Genomic DNA, 22,360 nt, shown 5'->3' on the forward strand with positions numbered 1-22,360 from the left:
TTCCAACGAGATGAAACTACCCTTCAAATATTACCAAGTTATATAATAATATCGCCATATTGTTTTTCTCATGCTGACATAAATGTGTTTCCATGTTTCCAATGTCGATGCACCACCCGGTATATTGAAATTTAAAATACTATTTTTTCATAAAAATGTCAAAAATTGACATATGATATGTCATTTTATACAGAGTGTCATTTTTTATCAAACAAAGTTAAAAAAAGTACGAGGGTACCATTTAAAAATCAAAAGTTGTAGTCATTTCCGGTGAAACAAGAAGCAATATCGTAAGTTTTTGAATACGCCAATCAATCCCGATTTATGTTATATGCTAACATACCAAATTTCGTTTTGTATAGAGTAATAGAGGTGAGCTACTCAAGCTACTCAAGAGGAACACCCGGTATAACTGAATCATACTATGTACTATCAATAGCGATTAGGTGTTTATATTATAGGAATTAAGGTTCGATTTTTTTTCTAGAGCGAGAGGCAAAGACTGATGAGACGCAACATAGTGAGGTATGCAGTATTAGCTTATGTCGTAACCCTGATGAGGGTTTCTCTAAGAGTAAAGAAACGTTTTCCTACGTGGCAACATCTTGTTGATTCTGGTACGTATTTTTAATTAGGTTTTATAGGGTAAGGACTAGCCTACATACGAGTGGAATTATTGAAATACTTTTGAACATTTCCGTGTTGCTTCGAAAAAAAGACTTTGATTCGTCCGAATGGTAAATTGGATTTTTTTTGTTGGACAAAGTTACCACGGTTTTACAATTTCACAATACCTTAATCAACAAATCCTGGAAAAATAAGTTCAAAGTCAATGAATCTTAAGAAGTTACCAATCAACATATTTGTCGCTTGTGAGTCGACATGTTAATTTTGTGGATTTTTTGAAAATTTATTGATATCTAGCTGATATTTTCAGCATGTCCTGATTAAAGTATTGAAAACCTGTGACAACTTGTTTGATCCAATGAATTTTTCAATTTTCGAGCCGTCGATTTTGTGATTTAAATTAAAGATAGAGACCTACTAGTTTTGGAAAATTTTGGCAAAGAAAAAAGGGGTAGACTCGTCATAATTATGTAATATTGCTCAAGTATACCGTAGCAGCATCGTCGTTGGAAACATAGGGAATCCCATGCTAATTTTGAATGGTCCAAATATTGGTTCTTCTATTAATTTTACAACTAAAAAATTTTTGGGAACACTAACCGTGAGTAGTATAGACAGCACAACAAATTATATCTAACAATGGTCAAATCATGGGTTGACAACTTAAGATAAGTTGACGTATGTCTGGTTTTGCATTGTTACCTTCAGTTTTAATTTAAACATAGGTAGATTCAGTTTTTCTTAAATTAGTTAAAAACTGCTTGCCCGAAATTGTCCAAATTTGGCACGTGTATTTAGCATACGCAGATCTTTAAAAAAAATCTTTACGACTTTGCTGTAAAAATAATAGGGGAGCCAATATTTGGAGAGTTCAAAACTTGTATAGGATTTCCTATATTTCCAGCGTTGGTACACCACCAAGAATATTAGTATTCTAAGTTAAGTATCACGATATTGATGCAAGGGATATATTTTTTTAGAAACTAAATTAAAAAATAGAAAAGTCCACATATATTTTTTTTCTAACGGCTTATATTTTACTTGTCACCTTATTTTATCGTCGTATAATTATTTGTAGGATATATTTCAATAATTTTAATATTTATTATCACTGCTTGGGTTGTATCGTTTAGACACAGCGCAGGAATGTATATATCGTTTATATTCTACTCAAGACAGAATACCTAATGTCAACTTCTAGGTAACAAGTGCTTTGTAGACGTGATATTGGAAACAATACATGGGTTTTATACATACGAATTAGTAATTAATGTTAAAATTATCAATTTAATATTTGTCCATTGATATTTTCATTTAACGCATTTAAAATTAAATATAATGTAACTAGGGATCTATAGAACAAAGTTGGGTTAGTGGTTAGTACATTAGTTAGACCATTTATAAGTCAAGACTGCGTGATACTGACTGATGTTATTGATTTCTGATTCGTTGGATTTGTCTCCGCCCCAAATAGCAGAATAAGTAACTATTAAATATCGAAAAGATGGACGGAACGAAAATGTAAATACACAAAATTTATGGTCAAGTAAATTGTCAAGTGAAATTCTGCCATCTTTTGCAGTTGACAGCTTACGTCAAGCATCCTTGTAGCTTCTTTATAGTACCCTACCTACCTCTTTGTAGTACCTACCTTTGTACCTAACATTGATGTTCACTGCAAATCAGTGATATATACCTACTAGCTATTATAGAATTGAAAATAAACGGAAAATAGTGAATCTGGAAATATATTGAAATATATAGAAAATACTTTAATCGAAATGTAAACAAATATATACAGAACAAATGACAACTGTCAAATCGATTGGTCTCAATCATTCTATATTATTCTGCCAAGCAGCTGTCATCCGTACCACAAGATATAAAATATTATTATTCTTCATTGTCAGGCTGTACGAAGCTAGTTGGATCCATAAAATAATTAACTAGAAAGAAGTGTCAACTCTGTGTTAAATCGTGGAAACACGATACGCCACCGAAAGCCTTCGTTGTCGTCTGGAGAACTAATTTTCAATTGACAGGTTGACATGATGGCTTCATTTTTATTTCCGTTTTCGGTTATTCAATGGCGGGCACCTCTTTCAGTTTAAATGTATTTTGTACTCTTTCTTATCATAAATAAAACAAAACAAAAATTTATCCAAACATATTTATTTGAAATGTGAATCAACGTGACTAAATAAATATAAAAAATAAAGAATTGAATGATTTCTATATCAATTACTTAATTATATGCAGTTTTAACGTAAATTAGTAAGCATGACTTTGTAGTAATAAATACACGTATTCACAGCCTTCAGAAACAGAAAGCGGGGGCAGGAACATGAAAACGGGAGCCTTATACCATAACAAACCAAACCTGAAAACAGAAAAACACATTTTTTATACTAAAATTAACAATGTAAAAATATCAATATAGGTATAAAATATAAATATACTAATTAAAAAAGCTCCATTATTCCCAAAGCGACCTGGTTTATGAATCCAGAAGAAGTAAAAAGAGACTTTTAATCGGATAACAATCAGATTGTATCAGACAGATTTATTGTATTATTGACAATAAATCGCACATACTGGAGATAACTAATATTGGCTTATAGTTAAAAATGATCTTACCTTGCTGTAAATTGTTTCCATTTTCAATAAAATCGCCGATCATAAACATATAACAAAATTTTCTTGCATCTAAAAAACATGGAAATAGTGTTTATTTACTACCTATTTTTAATATACATGGGACATACCTAGTACTGCAGAAACGTCTTTTTCTCCAGGATTTTTCATGTAATATATATTTTATATGCTTTATTACCTTTATATTTATAAATTTCAGGCGAAATATCAAATTGAATTTACAAAACAAAACTAAACGGAGAGAATTAAAATGGCGTCGAAATTTGTTCGATTTGTTCTAGAACAAATCTGTCAATATTCTAAACTGTGAAGTTAGACAATAGTTAGACAGAAACATTGTTGTCCTTGTCTAGGCGGCCATACTTGTCGTCAGGAGATGACAGGAATGACACTAATGACTGTTTCCAAATTTCCTATTTCACTGTCACCCCCCTGGTTGGATCGGCTAGATATTTAATAGTTTAATAGCACCCGAAAGATCTGTTTCAACGAAAGATCCGGCCTTCGGACTCGGCTTTCAAGTACCAAAACACCAAAACCAAAACTCTCTTACTTTGGTCGGCGGACTTGGCCTGCCAATTAGATCTTTGTCCGATTAAAGGTTGATTCTCACTCTACCTTCCGTTTCCATTCCATATCCGTTCCGTATTTTTTATTGTATTGACGCTATACGTAAGTTTCCGTTCCGTATCAGTTCCATACTTTTTATTGTACAATTTATATCAATACGAACGTTTTATTTTAAAAATTTGTATCTTTTGAAAAAGGTAATAAGTAGATTTAATTAAGAGGTGAAAGAATGGATAAATATCAGCAATTTTTTAACAGAGCTGGTACAAATGTAAGAACATGACAACGTTGTTTCCTATACGCTTCAGTGCGTCCGCCAAAAAATGTATGGACGGAAAGGATATTGAACGGAAGGGAAACGGAACGGATAGTGTGCATTGTCGTATTCATTTACATAATATAATATTTTATGTAAACGGAAGGGAAACGGAAGGGAGCTGATATGAAAGGTATAGTGAGAGAATCAACGTTAAATATTCTCGTTTGAGACAAAATTCGAGATTTTGTAACAGTTAAATCGGAAATAGAAACAAGTCAGCCGCCGTTATTCTTCGTTTGTTTTTTAGACAAATCTAATCTCACAGGCCAAGTCTGCGGAATTGAACTGTGAAAAAGGCCAAAGATTTCATCCGAAGGCTGGGTCGTCCGCAGGTCAAATTCGCTGTCTGGATCTTTCAGTATCTAATGAAAGAAAAGCAGCATCTTTAAAAATATACCGCACCATCGGCACCATCAATCACAAAGTGGCACAATACAAATTATTATTTTTTTGACTTACATAGGTCTCTTTATCATTGAAGGTGCGACATATTTTTTTTATTATTAAATCATATTAACAAAAATATTATTTTATACAAAATCAATAACATTAATGTTATCACAAGTCTATAAAAATTTAAAAACAACATTCTAATAGATAAACTATTTCTTTGATGTTTTGGAAAAGAAGACCAGATTTTAAAATTTCTAACAACATTTATTTTAATAAATTTTAACAATTTGTTTATCAGCTAAATATTAACATAAAATACAGCTAGCCGATTCATTTTTAATGTTTCTTGAATCTTGCAACCGTTTTTCGGAACCGATTGGTAATGCTTTCTAAAATTTACTACTTACATCACGCGGCGACTACGGCTGCTACTATTGTGCGCGAAGGTTATACTTTTTTAATGACAGACGGTTTTCTATAGTGTCGCCTTGATGAATATGAGGCTGTGCGGGTTAAAAAGAATTGACTTAATTAGTAACAAAGTGTAATGTCAATTATTGTCTGAAATGGCGGAAGGTGTGTGATTTATTAGGGAAGTTAATATGATCATTGAATCTTTGAATAAATGATTGAGGAAGGATTCTGTCCATGTATTCATGCCTGAGAGACGGAATTGACCTCATGAGCCCCCATGCGTGACAGTTATGTCTGACCTTTCACTTGACATATTTGAATATGATTTGAAATTTTGCGAATTTGTTGGGCTATTCTGAGCGAATTTTAACTTATTCTACAATTTCTTCTCTTCAGGGGTGCACTGGAAAAAAGGATCGTACATTTTGTAAAAATTGAATGACTTATGTATAATGGTTGACAAAATTGAAGTATTTATACAGGGTGTCCACGGCTGAGCCTGCATTAGAAGTTTCTAGAGAACTACAATATCTAGATCCGAGATTTTGTGCATATCATTGTTTCACAACGAGATCTATCGATTAGAAATATTTTCAATATGGCGGCACTTTCGGAAGTACCGGAAGTTGACAGCAACTTTCTTATTTCAAACGGGTGACCGCATTTTTTATTACTTACTTAAGTTCTCTGTAAAATTTTATGGATTTTGATATTAAACACTCTAACCTAACGTTAACCGTTTTTGAGCAAAAAAAATATTTATGATTAGGAAAAAACTGCCTGTCAAAAATATGTGTATAGCCTAAACGTCAAATTTAGTGATTACCACAGCCACTGTACCATAAAGAGAAGACGTGGCTATCTATGCCAAAAATTAAATAGTCCGAATGTCATATAATAATGGCCGCAGATGTCATGGAATTGAGCGATTAAAAAATTATTATAAATCATTTTTTTTTCAAATGGAAATCCACTTTTTATATTTACACCATTTAAAATAAGAAAGTTTCTGTCAAATTCTGGTATTTCCGGAAATGTCGCCATGTTGAAAATATTTTTATTCGATAGATCTTGTTGTAAAACAATAATGTGCAAAAAAACTTCGATCTAGATATTGTGGTTCTCTAAAAACTTCTAATGCACGCTCAGCCTGGGACACTCTGTTCTTCACTGCTCATAATCGGTTAAAGAAGCTAGAATACAAGTTATGCTGTGCATTGGATGTAATTTAAAATGTTTATTCAATAAAAATAAATAATGAAACCATTGAAAAATAACTTAAAAGATAAAATAAATAAATTCAGTCTCAAAATATATAAAAAATAATAATTATAATAATTATTCGATATTTTAAACAAAGAAAATTATCCCTTTATTTAATTTCCTAAATAGAAAATGCCAATCACAACTACTGGGGCCTGATAATTGATAATTAAGTAAATATCTGCTTCCATTTATACTGTTTATAGTTGGCGTATACGTATGGTTTGCATAGTCCACCTACAAACTGCTTCCTAACTACTGAACACCATAGACTTAAAATAAAATATAGACTGAGCATCTCATTCATAAATAGCTGGAACATGCGGTCAGACACTGTCTTGTTATTGTTGTGTTATTGTTTTAGGTTATAACGAGTGCGACACGAGCGATAGATAGGTTGTCTCTGTCGTAACGGTCGTTCTCTGACGACTCTGCCGAGAAACACAACACAAACTTTCGTTTCTCAAGTACACCTGAACTCTCCGTATCATAGCCGGGTAATTTTTTTATTTTAATGAAGCTATAATTAAATTAAAAATATATCGTATTTAAACTTTTTTATATTTTATTAAGATTTAGGACAGGTTTTTTAAATATAAGTTTAGAAAAAACAATTTAGAGTCCAAAAAGGATAAAAATAATAAAATACACGTTATAGAAGAAATTTTATAATTGAAATTAGGTAATTTTTGAAATTAATAATAAATTATTAATTTTAGTCAAACATTTACAACCCCTAATATTAATCAAAACAGGATCTATTCCACAGATATAATAGAATCGGCGACAGGGAGAGAAAAAAAAATATGATTGTTGTAATTTTGTTTCTGGTTAAGTGATGTCTTATTATGTAAATTAGAGAAAACATAAATCTGTTCCATTAAAGCAAGGAAGGTGATAAAATAAAAACTACATTTATTTAACTCGGTACTGTCTTTATTATACCAGGTGCGTCTCAAAAGTGGCTCATCCCCCATAATTTTTTTATATTTTCAAATAAAAAAACAAGATTTAGTATGTTAGTATATGAAATAAATTAGGATTGATTGACGCATTCAATTGTTTTTGGTCACTTCCTTTTTAACCGGAAATGACTATAACTTTTAATTTTTAAACGGCGCCCTCGGTATATTTCTACTTTATTCGATAGAAAATGACACTCTGAATAGAATGACATATCATATGTCAACTTTTGACATTTTCGCATATGGTTTAATTGTAATTGTAACACGCGGTTCATAACGACAATTTGACTCGAAATACCAAGTGTGTGGTATCAATATATTCATAAAAAATGCTTTTTCCAAATATGCTAATGAGTCACCCTTGTTCCATTTGAAAAAATTGACATGTATGATTAAAAATACGATTTGTACATCTTTTAACCGGCCTAGACAAGACACGAAACCTATTAGACGATCAAAACTATTTTTCCAAGGCTCCTTGATTAAAACTTAGTGGATTGAAAAAAACTGGATTGAAATTTAAAATAGGATATGTTTTTAAGCGACAATGTCAAAAGTTGACATATGATATGTCATTCTATTCAGAGTGTCATTTTTTATGGAATAAAGTAGCAATATACCGAGGGTGCCTTTAAAAATCAAAAGATGTAATCATTTCGGTGAAACAGGAAGACACCAAAAACAATTGCATAGGTCCAATAAATCCTAATTTATGTCATATACCTACTAACATACAAATCTGTTTTTTTATCTGAAAAAATAAAAAAAGTTATAGGGTTGAGCCACTTTTGAGACGACCCGGTATATTAAAAAATATTGTTTCATAATGTAATATCATTTTAAAATTCTTGTACGTTATTTTAGATTCTGAAGATAATTTTAGAATAAACCGGAATATATTTTTAATAAAAACATTATTAATTATTAACAGGGTTATAATTATGATTTTGTTAAAATGTAAGTAAGTAAATAATGTAATGTAAAAGAAAAAATTCAGATTTTACATTTTACTAAAATATTATCTAAATAAGTGCCTTTCTACAACAACGCCACTGACTGCCAATGGGTAAATTGAGAGTTGCCTACGGGTCAAAAGACGTTTCAAGACTTAAATGGATTATTTAAGTCAAATTTCTTGCAAATTTGGCACTGGCGAACCATATTTTATAGTTTTTGAACAGAAAAAGTCAATAAAATAAACACTTAAGGACTACAAGCTAAGAAAATGCGTTAATGCAGCCGGGGAGATAGCGGCAACAAAGCTTTACCGCACACGTGCGACACGTACTACAAGGTAATAAATGAATGAATAGGCTCCCTCGCCTCTAATCGGTGTTGTCATATTGTAAAGAACTTATCCTTATTAAACAGTATACGACTTATAATTTAGTAGTATAAGGACTATTTAATACATCTATGGAATATTAAAACCTACTTTATTAAACTGTAGTATTAATATCTCAATATATGTGTATAACAAGAAAAAAAATATTGATAATATTAAAGACGTGACAACATAGGCTGGATGAGGAAGGCTCGGTCGACTGTACCCAGAAGTAAACATGTGTACAAAAAAGGTTGTTTGTCCGCGTTGAAATGTAAATAGTGTAGTCTATATTTTATTTTAAGTCTATGCTGAACACATATTGGCCATGTTTGCCAGTTGATTAAAAAAAATTACTAAGATTTGGAGGCCCCTTAAAAGACGGGGCCCGGGGCGGACCGCCCCTTCCACCCCCACCTTAGTCCGCCACTGAATAGGGCCAAGAACGACGTGTCTTTGCCCAAAGCATTGACTATCTTTTCATAAGCTTTAAAAAATTACTTTAGAGAATTGAAGAATCTATCTGTCCAAAGTATTTCCCTCTTGACCCAAAATTAATATGCAAAGAAGTTCTTGCTACAAGAATAGTCTCTTTGATTCATGCAAAAATTCTTGATTGAAAAGGGACATTTCTTGATTAAAGAGACACTTTTCTTGAACCAATAGCGAATACAATTGACTCAACGAAAATCTCTTTTGATCTAAGGTTGTATACAGCCTTATACATATTTATAAGCCTGTATACATCATATACAGGCATATTACGAGGTATATTATTTTCTGATAAATTTAGGTTTTCCTAGTCTGTAGTCAGTAAAGCGATATTATTTTCCTCGATAGTAGGTAGTTGTTTCTGCTTCTTCACTCCTTGGTATTTTTTGGGGTGGTTCATCACTCTACAAATTACAAAAAAATGTTACATCACGAATAATCAAAGTAAAGCAAACAACAAATTATTAAAATTATAAGCTATGGTCACAATGGTCACATTTTCAATTTTTTAATACCACGCGCGACGTCTTGAAATTCTAAAATTTTTGTAATTAATTGCATAAAATTATAAATGTCGAAATTTTGAAAAGTAGTAAGCTAATTATATTATTATTTTCTTAAGATTTCCCCAAAGTATACGTATACAAAATTAAAAATAAACAAAAGCGGAGAAATACTGGGCAACATACCAAACAATAACAATAGGATGTTGGCATTCGCATAAAATGTAAACAGTTCCCCTGTGGTATATACCATCCTTCGTCATCGTCTTTGCGTGTCGTTATTATTTTTCATCAAAAGAGTATTTAGCTATTGGAAAAATGGCCATGTTTCTTGAATGAAATATTTCCTAGCGTATTTTTGTTATTATCTTAAAACAAAGTATATAATCCTAAGATATGAGTAAATATATTGTGATAGTTTCAGAGATATTAATAAATAAATAAAAAATATATATTTTTTTCAACCTTCCTTTAAAGAATTATTACAAATACAAGAACTGTCCTGAAATCAAAACTAATATTAGGTATTTACTTTAGATGGTCTATACTTACTTTGCAATAAATATTGTAATCTTAAATAATACAGGATGTTCAAAATTCTACGCCAAACTTTCTAAAATAAAAAATAATTTTTCTTTGTTTTTTGTGGAGAGTTGAAAAATGTACATTTTTTGTATATAAAGTATTTCAAAATTTTTAATTATTTCGCAGATACACGCAATATTATTTCATTCGGCTCTTTCAACGGTAAAATGCGAGAAAATTATTGATTGGCTTTGATAAAAATTTTATTGTGGAAAATGCCATTTGAAATATAAAACTGGTTATCTGCGAAACCTTTAAATATTTTGAAATACTCTAATTACAAAAAATGTTAATTTTTTAATTCTCCGTCTATTGCAAAAATAATATACAGGGTGTTCTAGCAAATTATTTTCTATTTTAAAGAGTTTGTCGTAGAATTTTGAATATCCTGTATTATTTATGATCACCATAGTTCTGGCAAAGGAAGTACCAGATCATCTAAAGTAAATACATAATATTAGTTTTGATATCAGGACAGTTCTTGTATTTTTATTATTTTTTTTTAAGAAAGTCTGAAAAATATATATTTTTTATTTATTTATTAATATCTCTGAAGCTATCGAAATATATTTATTCATATCTTAGGATTATGTAAAGTGGCCGGAAATGAAGTCAAAAATGCAATAATATACAGGGTGTTCCATTAAAAAATATCTAAAGGAGCTAAAATATTTTCCTCGAATACATCTTAATACATACTCGTATTTTAGGTTTGCACTTAAACAAAATTCCCCAAGTTTTTTATTCTAGGAGCTACAGATGCCCGACGCACTATTGCCGGACCCTATATTAAGTATTCAATTTGAAAATTAGTAGAATTTTTGTATGATTTATTATATAGAGTGCGGCGCTATATATCACCCTCGAGACCCATAAACCAACCATATGACCCCCTATGTATGATTTATATACGAATCAAATTTTTTGTTTATAAATCATTAGTCTTAATAAAATTAGTTTATTGTATTATCCCGCAACGCATTAACTGTTATTTTCTCAAATACATATAAATGGACTCCTCATAATGGAAAAATAAATGAGTAAACAAACACCATAATGATGATATGATACGTCCATCGGACAAACAAAAACTTAGTAACTAATTTCTCGCGCACTTAGTCACATAACGATATAATTCGACGCTACACACGCCTCCCAATTATTCAAATTGGCATCGGTTTTGTTTGTTTTAGTTTGAAAAAATGCAGGGGATTAGTAACGCTCCGCGAATTATCCTTTTTGCACGCTTCCGCACGCTGGTGCCGTCATCCATAAATCATCCTTGAATTCGAGACTAGATTTATTTAACTAACTGTATACCCATATATGGATAGTTACAATAATAAATTAATATTATATTTGATGTTGGTTATAAGTAAATGCAGCCAACCACAGAAAGCAAGTAACATTTTTGGACACATTTTAGGTAATGTTTCTAATAATCGTGCCTGTTTTATGACACAAAATGGAAACGGTATACCACAAATAGGAAGCATTTTCGAAACCTATACCGGATGCGTTTCAAAAGTGGCTCACCCCTATAACTTTTTTATTTTATCAGATAAAAAAATGAGATTTGGTATGTTCGTATATGACATAAATTAGGACTGATTAACGTATTCAATTATTTTCGGCCACTTCCTGTTTAACCGGAAATGACTACAGCTCTTGATTTTTAAATGTCACCCTCGGTGTTTTTTTACTTTACTCGATAGAAAATCACTCTGAATAGAATGACATATTATAAGTCAACCTTTGACATTTTTGCTTTAAAAAAAATTGTATTTTAAATTTCAATCTAGAGTGCCATGAATGATGTGATAAACTAATTTTTAATCAAGGAGCCTTGGGAAAATAGATTTGATCGTGTAATGTTTTTCGTGTCTTATCCTGGCCGGTGAAAAGATACCCAAATCGTATTTCTAATCATATCTCAATTTTTTCGAATGGAACGAGGGTGGCTCATTAGCATATTTGGAAAGAGCATTTTTTTATGAATAATTTGGTACCACACGCTCGGTTTTTTTAGTCAAATTGTCGTTATGAACCGAAAGTTACGATTTCAAATAAGCCATATGAGAAAATGTCAAAAGTTCACATATGATATGTCATTCTATTCAGAGTGTCATTTTCTATCGAATTAAGTAAAAAAGCAGTGAGGGTGCCATTTAAAAATTAAAATTTGTAGTCATTTCCGGTAAAACAGGAAGTGACAGAAAACAATTGAATACGTCAATCGGTCCTAATTTATGGCATATATTAATATTCCAAATCTCATTTTTTTATCTGAAAAAGCCGGTGGTCGCGGCGTTGCCGCTGTTCCCAGTATCGTCTATGATACTGCTATACCCCTTCTATATGTATATCATTTTTTATTTGTTGCTACAAAATATTTTTGTTTGAAATATAGATTTTTACTTTTATTTCTATATTATTGTTCTGAAAATAAAAATATATAAATCAATGTAAGTAGAACGCGTTCTTATGAATTTAAAAGCTCATTAGCCCATAAAACGTATATTTTTTGTTAAAAACGCTATCACTAGCCAACATTTAGAATTTTTTTTAATTTTTTTATTTTATTTTCTAATTTAATTATTAGAAAATATTTTTTATTATTTGTATAATTTTTGTGCTTTTGTTTGTTTTGTAAATGCTTTGTCGATGAAGCTTTTTTTGGCTTTTTGTACAATAAAGCGTTGTTTATTTATTATTTATCATATTTGTGTCTAAAGAGAGAAACTCGTGTTTCGAAAATGGATCGACAATAAATGGAACCTTGTTAGTACTCTTCACCCTAATGGAACTACCGTAAGGTATTTATTTAAATATTTCCTATGTAGAAATTGCCTCTAGTAAAAACTTATTAAAAAATGCAGGACTTGCACGAGTCTTGCGGCAAGACCAAGCCTGGATACTGCAATAGCAAGACTAATAAGACCAAGACTACTCTCTCATCGACATCTCATCATTACAAACTTCAAATTTAGAATTTTAATGAGAGTTTGGCCTACAAAGGAAGAAAAAATTAAAAATCTCTAAATTTCATCATCTATTTAATGGAAAATAATACAATCAGACAATTGTCTAGCCGCTACCGGTAACTGAATATCCAGTCGACAAAAGTTGCACGTATGAGTTTTGATTGCTTTGGTTTCAACTGTTTATTATTCATTCTCTCCATTTTAACACTTACCATAATTATTGTAAAAGAATAAAATCACTAATTCGATTTCTAACTAAATCTGCACAGTGTAAACTATGAATAACGTATTTTATGTTATGTTAGTATTAATAGGAATAATGTTGTCTGATGAGTAAAAATAGCAACATTAATTTACTTTTCAGTTTAAAAATTCTACATATATTAAAGAAAATAAATTATGGCGACCTTTAAATTATATTGCTAATTACAGAATAAACTTAAAATAAGTTTTGCTGTTACTGATGTAACAAGAAATAACCAAGAGTATTTGCAAAGGTGAAATAGCATTTGATGTAAATCAATATTTCAAAGAACAATTTGCTTCCTCGATGATATATTCTCGGTATTGAAATAGCTCTGCACGGTTATTTTGTTATTGTTGATAAATAGTGGGTTTACCATTACGTTTACCATTAACAGTGATTGAAATACACAGGAAATATGGTAATTTTTTACACCTCTAAAGTAGGTTTTTTTTGTTTGGCGACAAGTCGATGTCGATGAATAATCTTTTTTTTTATAATTTTGCATGGACTTAACCAATTCTCTTAAAAAAGTGATTTGTACTGAACCATGCACAATTGAACAAAAACACCTTAAGGTTATTATTTATATATGTTTAAAATGTTTAGAAACATCACTCATCTATTTCCAAAAGCTGCGATAGAAGAATGAAGAAATGAAGAATGAAAGTATTTCTCGTCTTGATATTTGACATCTATATTCACATTATAATTTATCAAAAATACATGTGCGTTTTTTTACATTTCGAGCCACATAAGAATTCCTGGCAATGATAGAGCTGATTACTTGGCTGCAAAAACTCCCAACCCTCATAAAACCAACCTTGTTTTCTCCGTGCAAGATCTAAAGAATTACGGCAAACATGGGATGGGACTTAGACAATGACATCGAAATAAATTAGACCCGGCGACTTACCCATTTTGGCGAAATCCATCATTGCCTTAGAAAATTGCATGTATGCCAAATTTCCACTTCGACCGCATTTAAAAGTATATATATATATATATATATATATATATATATATATATATATATATATATATATATATATATATATATATATATACGGGGATAGCTAACCCACATTGTAAACCAGGAATTCCAAATATAGATTACGTCGTAGAATACTTTAAACCGATAATAATTAAAGGTAGCCTAGCCTAGTATCACGAACTACTCCCAATCGGCATTAGCCGTTATTTAAATCTTCTGTAATTATAATTTTTAGATTTTAAGAAATTTAACATAAAACAATCGACAACGTCGCAACGCCAGCTGATACTGAAAACGTACGCATTTTACTATCTTTACTCCTAAATTCAGGCAGCCAACAAAACATCCAGTTCGAATTCGTTCATAAATTGCTTTACGGCGTTGCCAATGTGTTGTGGTTTTTCGAAATGTTTTATGAGGTGATTTCCAGATATTTTAGTGTTTTGTGCTTAATTTGCAAAAATAGAGACGATTTAAACCTAGAAGTTTGATTTCGAAGGTGACTAAGGCTATGTTACATCAGTGCGGTGCCGAAAGGTAAAATAGGAAAAAATCTTTGGAAATATTAGTAAATCACCCAGTTTTGGATTATACCGTTATAAGTAACGAACCATTACATTAAGTTAGTTTCGTCACGTTTGGTTTTATTGAATATCTTGATCATAATATTTAAATATTATCAAAATCAAGTATACAAATGCGAATATTAATTTGTTGAAAAAATGTATAAAAAAATTAAAGATGTCACAATTACGAAAAATGTTCAATAGTGATATACCATATGATCGAAAAAAAAACGGCGTATATGGGGAATGTCATCGATGTTCATTTCTAAGCCATCTGGACGCCTTTTTTTCGATCATACTGATTGCTATTAGGATTTTTAATTATTAAAGATGATTTTTTAAGTGTAAAATCAAAATAGATTTATATAATGGATATTAAATACTAAATACCGTATGATCGAAAAGAAACGGCGTCAAAGACTGATAGGAATAACAATCGAATATAATTTTGGCGAGGTCTATTTCTAGATGTCATTTATTAAAAATTGACATAAAACTAATACTGATTATAGAAAAATTATAAAAGGATAGAACGGTTCCAGAAACACAAATCGATATCCAAAAAAAATTTGTCGAATCTATATTACACCATTTAAAAATAAAATACAACCTTAAGGCGTACTACTGCCAGTAAGTGTCATTAAAAAATAAACAAGAGTAGGGGTCATGACATATCACCTTGCCAAAATTATCACCGATTGTCATTTTTGACGCCGTTTTTTTTGATAGTATAATTTTTGTAATAGAGGAATGTTTTTTTTGTTTTGTTTTTTTGTTTTAAGACTAAAAAAAATTATATAGTTTAAAAGATGAATGCGTCTTTGTTTGATATGTTTTATTGAATAGTTAATTATTTATTCAGTACAAGGTCCCGATTATCAGCGAAGAAACTGATCCAGAAATAAGTAAATATTTTAGAAATTTTCTTTTGTTTAACAAAGATCTTTATTATTGTTGTTATAAATAGTAATATTTTTATACCTAATATTAAAGTGCAATTCGTCACGACAGTTTTAAAATATTCTCATTTTTCACCGTTGCTTCAATCAAAATAACACCATTAATTCACATAAAAGTTTTCTAAAAGTCGTCTTCGGCTCGTATTCATTGAACGCTTGATGGATTATATTACTACTGGAGCAATTTAGAGACATTACTATGGAAATGTGCATATCATAATTTCAATTAGTTATTTTCGTATACAAGTGATTGGAGTATAGAAGTAGTCGTTTTTAAAATTTGAAGAGCCATCTAGCACAACAATATATCGTATCCAAAAATCATATTTACGAGAATATAATATGAAATTATATATTACAATCAAAGTAACTACGCCACTGGCACATATTCTCAAGATCTCTGAACAGCGTTGCCATTCTCTCGGGAATCCTTCATGACTGCGATCAGCCCGTCTTGTTCCCACTCGCATAGAACAAGAAACGAATGTCTGATTCTGATCTTTCTCTTTTTATGAATGAAATGCCGGGTCTACTTTATTTAGAGGTCATTGGACTTAGACATGAATGATAATAAGCTTCATGAAATCAAAAGGGACTATTTTGAAAATAATGTAGTTAACTTACCTAGAAGAGATTTCGTTGTGCTCACTAGAATTCGTTTAGGACACACGAAACTTACCCATGAACACCTCTTTAAAGGACAGAATCAGCCCATTTGTGAAACATGTAATCTTCCAATATCTGTCAAACACATTATCTTTTAATGCCCAAAGTACGCGTTAAAACGAAGACAACGCGGTATCGTGGATAACCCTGAGGTAGCCCTTTCCTTCCAAAATAACAAGGATATGTTGGATTATATAAAGGATATCGACATATATAAAAATATATAAATAATGGGATAAAGTGACGCTAAAAGTCTCTACAGTCGATGCGTCTTTAACACATATCTCTCTCTCTCTCTCTCTCTCTTTACATATTGTGTGTTCCCATTTCTTTAGTTATAACGGGTTTTAACTCATCGTACAGTCTCAGGGCTTTGACAAAAAAAAGCCAATATCTGAGACGGCTCCACAGAGGCCAGCTCTCCATCTTCAACATCAATGGTACCAAAGTTTATGGTACGAAAGGTTGTCGTCTCGACGCACTCAGTGATAAGGTGTGCTGGTATTTCCCCATTTTCCCCACAGAATCTGCATTCGCCGTTGTTTCTCACCTTCAATCTACTGAGGTGTTCGTTGAGGAGACATAGTCCTGTTAGAAACCCCATGACAATTCGAAGATTGTTTTTTCCTAAATCAAGGAAAATCGTTGATTTTTCTCGGTCGTAAGTACTGAGGAACTTGTTCGAGTGTCTTAGACCGTTGGAGGATTCCCATTCCAGGTTACAGATGGACTCCTACAGGTTCTTCAGTTCCGCTTTAAGCTGGTTTCCGCTTGGAAAGCAAAACGGTTCAGGTCCTGTTAGTGGAGTGTTCGCTCCTGTTCTAGCTAGAAAAGGAGCGGGAACCCAGAATAGGAGGACTTTATTTTCTTTGTCTAATCTAAGTGATAATATCATATTATCACTTAGCTTGTTACACAAGCTTCACATCTTTGCTTGTATTTGAGTATCCGGATTTCTATCCGAAGTTTCAATTTAGCTCAGAATTAGAATTATTGTCACATAACATAAGATATGCGAATATTTAAGTACACAAACTTTCAGGCAAAGTCGGCAGGCTTGTTATGAATAGGCTGTGACTCGGGCTGTGATTATACTATCTATGTGTAGGTTTTAATATAGTATAATCCAAGGCTGGAAAACTGCCGATGCTCTAAATTCAAATCATTCTGAAATTTGCTAGTGCCAGTGATTTTAATTTTTATGTTTTTTTAATAATGATGAGGCAGATAAAGAGTGCTTTTTTGTAATTTTTAAAATTAAATCATCCTTTATAAATGACAATAAAAGACTAAATGAGAATAAAAGTAAATTGTATTACTCATTTGCAATATTTATTAAATATGTTTGTTTGTTCTAGGTATAATGATGGACAGCGAGAAGAAAATATTCGAGCTGATGGACAACAAAACGCCGATGTCGAAATATTGGATGCCGCTAGTTTGGGCTACCAATCTCATAAACAGAGCGAGGAAAGAGCAACTCACAACCAGTGATCACATCGTCCAAACTATATTGGTCGAATTGTCTGATATTAGAAGACGACTAGGTTCTTTGATCGGATATGACACGGTGTCTGTTCCGCTTGTTTATACTCAGGTAATATTTTTTATTACGTTAAATTCTTAAACTTTTAATGTTTTTCTTAAACACATGTCACATTCTCCATATTAAACAATATACGCACGGAACATATACCGGAAGTAAACGTTTATTTCCGATGTTTTTCTCAAGTTAGTAGCTATTAAGAGAAGTTTCCGAATCGTATACTTTCTAATGACCCATAGAGTTAAAAGACACACTTGAAGTTGAAGTGATGGATAATGAAGATTCCGATTGAAGCTTTTCTTCAAAAATTTGACATAATCTTCAATTACTATCTGATTCAAGCTTTAATTATTATCTTTCTTCGTTTCCAAACGAAGATCGATAAACGAACTTGAAGCTCACTAGAATTGCGTATAACAATAATTGAAAAAATCATCATCATCATGATCAACATCATCATTTTTAGCTTATTCATCTATTTCAAATTATGGTGTAGCCTCACTCGCATATTTAGATACTCTGTTTGTAATTGGATCTATTAATGTCTATTGTTCGCAATGTGGGCCCAAGTTATCCCTGCTAATTTCCTAATATCATGGTCTCATCTCAGGTTTGGTCTTCTTCTAGGTCTCTTAATTCATCGTACCATGCTGTAATTTTTGTCGTACATTTGTTGTCCGTCCTTCTTGCCAGGTGTCCTGCCCATTGCCACGTGAGGGATTTGATTATTACTAGCATATTTCTTTCCATTGAGCATAGTGCGACCTGCAGTTTCCTTATAATGTCCGTTTTAAGTGCTCAAGTTTCGTACGCATAGGTCATGACCGGTAGTACACATTGGTCGAATGTTTTCTTCTTTATACAAAGTGGCATTCTAGATTTGAATATGACTGGGTTTCTTCCATAAGTACTACATGCTAACCTAATTTTTCGGTTGATTTCTGGTAGTAGAGATCCCGAGCTGTGTATTAGTTGTCCCAACTATATATATATACTTCTACTATTTTCAGTGTTGTGTTATTTATTAGAATGTCTTTTCTGTCTACTAGTTCGTTGTACTTACATTACTTTAATGTTCTAACATTACTAAATTCATTTTGAGACCTACTTCTTTTTAGCTCTTCAGGACTATTGACAATTACACTATACCATCAGCGAATTTTAGATGGTTATAATATTCTCCATATACACTGTAAAAAATCAGCCTGAGTGAACACATATTTCTCAGGGAGTGAATTTTTTGAGTGAAATAATTGAGTACATTTTTATCTAAAATAGAGTAAATTCATCATTTTACTCAAATATGATCTCTATTTAATCAATAGCTATTGAATAAGCTCATGTTCGAGTTATAACCCCTATCTTTGAGTAATGGAATAGAAAAATTCACTTAAAAACTCATGTTATAGTTTTACACAATAAAAATTTGAGTTAAATCACCCAGTTTAGAGTATTTTCGCTCATTACTAATCATACGTCATACGCGCTTCTTCGATACCGAATAAGCTATTTCCCTGTTCCTCAGTTTTTAATTATCTGTTCGAGTCGTTCGAATCAGGTTGTCTTGTCCTACAAATAGGTTGTCTTGTTCCTTCGAAGGTGCCCAGGTTACAAGTCCATAGTGTATGTGTGTGTGATGTAAAGTGTGACAGTGGCCGCGTGGCGTGGTGAAGCGAATACGAACTCATAACTCCTAAGTATGTTTTATGTTAAGAACATTTTTTTTCACATCGCAGAAATCCGCCCAACATATATTCAAATTCTACTGCATCTACTGATTGCCGCAATGCTCGGATGTTTCCTGGACTAATTAGCGTAGCGAAAATCTAGGTACTTTCCCTCAATCTGGAACTGGGAACTGGAACATTTGGCAGAATAACATTTTTTTTTAATTTTCAGGAGGAAAAGTATCTGGATTTTCCGGAGGATTTCGTTATTAAAAGTTAGTTTAGAAATTAGAAATATTCGAGAATGTTGGTAGCCGAGCTGACGAATGCTCTTAATAAAGCGGATTTTTGCGATGTGATGCAACTTTTCTAGACATCTAGCTTAAAAAGTTCCTGTATTTTTTCCAAAAAGAGTTGAAAACTTTTTAAAATGTTTTTGATATTATAATAATAGTGTTATATTTGGTTTTATTTGTTTTTTTGTCAAATAAAAATGACAAATAAAAATATTTTTGAAGGTTCTACAGTTTTTTATTTGGTTTGTTAAAAAAAACGAAATATTCTAAATGATTTTTTTAAAAGCTATGTAAGCTAACTTGTTATTTTATTACAAGTGACCAGATGCCTCCCAAAAGTGAATTTTAGGAAATGGACATGTTCGAGACCATGTCCTAAACTGAAACTTACCTTTGAAAGGCACCTGCCCACCTGTTATAAAATAACAAGTTAGCTTACATATAGCTTTTAAAAAAATAATTTAGAATATATTTCTCAATACTGAGTGAAATTAATACTCAGATATGAGTACTAATCGAGTTAAGTGTAACACAAATTTGAGTAAAAGTCACTCAATAAAAGGTGTCTTGAACTCAACACTTAGTGAGTTCACTCATTTTAAAGTGAATAAATTATCAAAATCGATCAAAATCCTACTCAAGGTAAACAATAATGAGTAAAAGGAGTCTTTCGTCTAATCTCGATTGAGTGAAAACACTCAGTGCTTTTCACTCTGAGAATTGAAGATTCATTCGGTTCTGTAGAGTGGAAATTTCACTCAATCGGGTGTGGACAGAAATTGAGAAAGTATTGAGTGAAATCTGAGTGAAATTTCACTCATTTTTTTTTACAGTGTATTTTTAACCCTTTATTGGTCCGGTCCAATTGACGAAAGATTTATTCTAGTGTTGCTGGAAACAGCTTTGGTGATATCGCGTCCCCTTGTCGTACTTTACCAGTTGGAAACTCTGGATTTGTTTTATATATAATTACTCTTGCTTTGGCTCCTTTATACAGGGTTGTTCACCACATACGACTCGGAGTATTGTAGCTAAACGATTAGATTTTTGCAAATTGTAAGTTTTTGGTTCGTTAAAGGACTATTAGAGCTACAATTTAAAAATATTTTTACAAGATACAGAGCGTCCCAAATAAATAAAAAAATATCAAAGTTGTATTTTTTTAAATGGAACACCCTGTATATTATTACATTTTTAGTTTCTACAATTAAAATAAAGGTAAATTTGATTAAGGTTTGTAACACTTAAACCTTACCGTTTTTGAAATATTTTTAATTTTGTAAAATTGCAGTAAAAATTTTCTCAAATGAGCTTCATTTCTCCGAGGGTATCAAAGTTTTTAATACTAAATATTTACTGAAGTTTATTTATTGATCAGTTATTGTGTTGCAATAATAAAAAGTATACTACCTTATACAGAGTGTCCAAAAATTTATAATTAATAATTACTAGCTTTAAACGGCAATAACTTGTTTAATTTAAATAGAACACCCTGTATATTTTACCGGAAACAGATTCACTATTTAATTGTCTACGAAATTGTATTATACCATCCTTTACCTATCTCTTGAAGTTTTCGTAGAAAATGCATTTTTTATAATTTAGACCTCATTTTTCACTATACCCATGGAATATTGACGTTTTAAATTTTTTTAAAGCAACATATGTACAAAATGTTCATACAATACAGGTGGTAAAAATTATAATATTGTAAGCCTATTTGTTTAAAAAAAGAAAACTATCTAAATCTTTGTAAAAGAGGATACCAATTATTACTAATTATTAATATACCACCATTATTTCCGCCCAAAAAATTAGTTAATTACGTACTTAATTGTTTTAATTAATGAATTATTCATAAAATAAAATAAATAAATGTGCATTTGATTAAAAATTAATACAATAATAAGTTATGAAAATGAACATCTGTTTTTATAAATAAGCATTCGTCAAGAAATTAAATAAAATTTATATGGTGTTACTTTTTACCACATTGTCTAATACACACACAAAATTCAATTTTTTAGTATTTGGAGCAATTATTATTAATCCACGTAAACAGTCAATAAGAAATGTAGTTTGAATAATGGGATCATATTAATTCTTGAACAAAAAATATTTAAACAATGTTTTTATCTTTTAATAAAATAAGCGAAATATATCGACAATATTATTTAATAATTAGTATATACTCTTTCAAAACTTACATCTTTAAAGTAATCTAAAATGCATCTTCTATGAAAACTTGAAGAGATAGGTAAAAAATGGTAGGTATAATACAATTTGATAGACAATTAAATTGTGCATCTGATTCTCGTAAAATATAAA

General features: G+C 31.1%; 1 protein-coding gene across 1 annotated transcript in view; it reads left to right on the top strand.

The window, feature by feature from the left end:
* The window catches only part of LOC115874234 (bestrophin homolog 1-like), a 130,205-nt gene that overhangs the window by 78,216 nt on the left and 29,629 nt on the right, over window positions 1–22,360 (top strand). The window contains 2 exon segments of the mRNA XM_030889331.1: window positions 488–617; window positions 17,882–18,120. Coding sequence (XP_030745191.1) covers window positions 488–617; window positions 17,882–18,120 — 369 coding nt within the window.

The sequence above is a fragment of the Sitophilus oryzae genome, unplaced genomic scaffold (genome assembly GCF_002938485.1).
Source record: "Sitophilus oryzae breed Bouriz unplaced genomic scaffold, Soryzae_2.0 scaffold_1246_pilon_pilon, whole genome shotgun sequence".
Lineage (NCBI taxonomy): Eukaryota > Metazoa > Arthropoda > Insecta > Coleoptera > Curculionidae > Sitophilus > Sitophilus oryzae.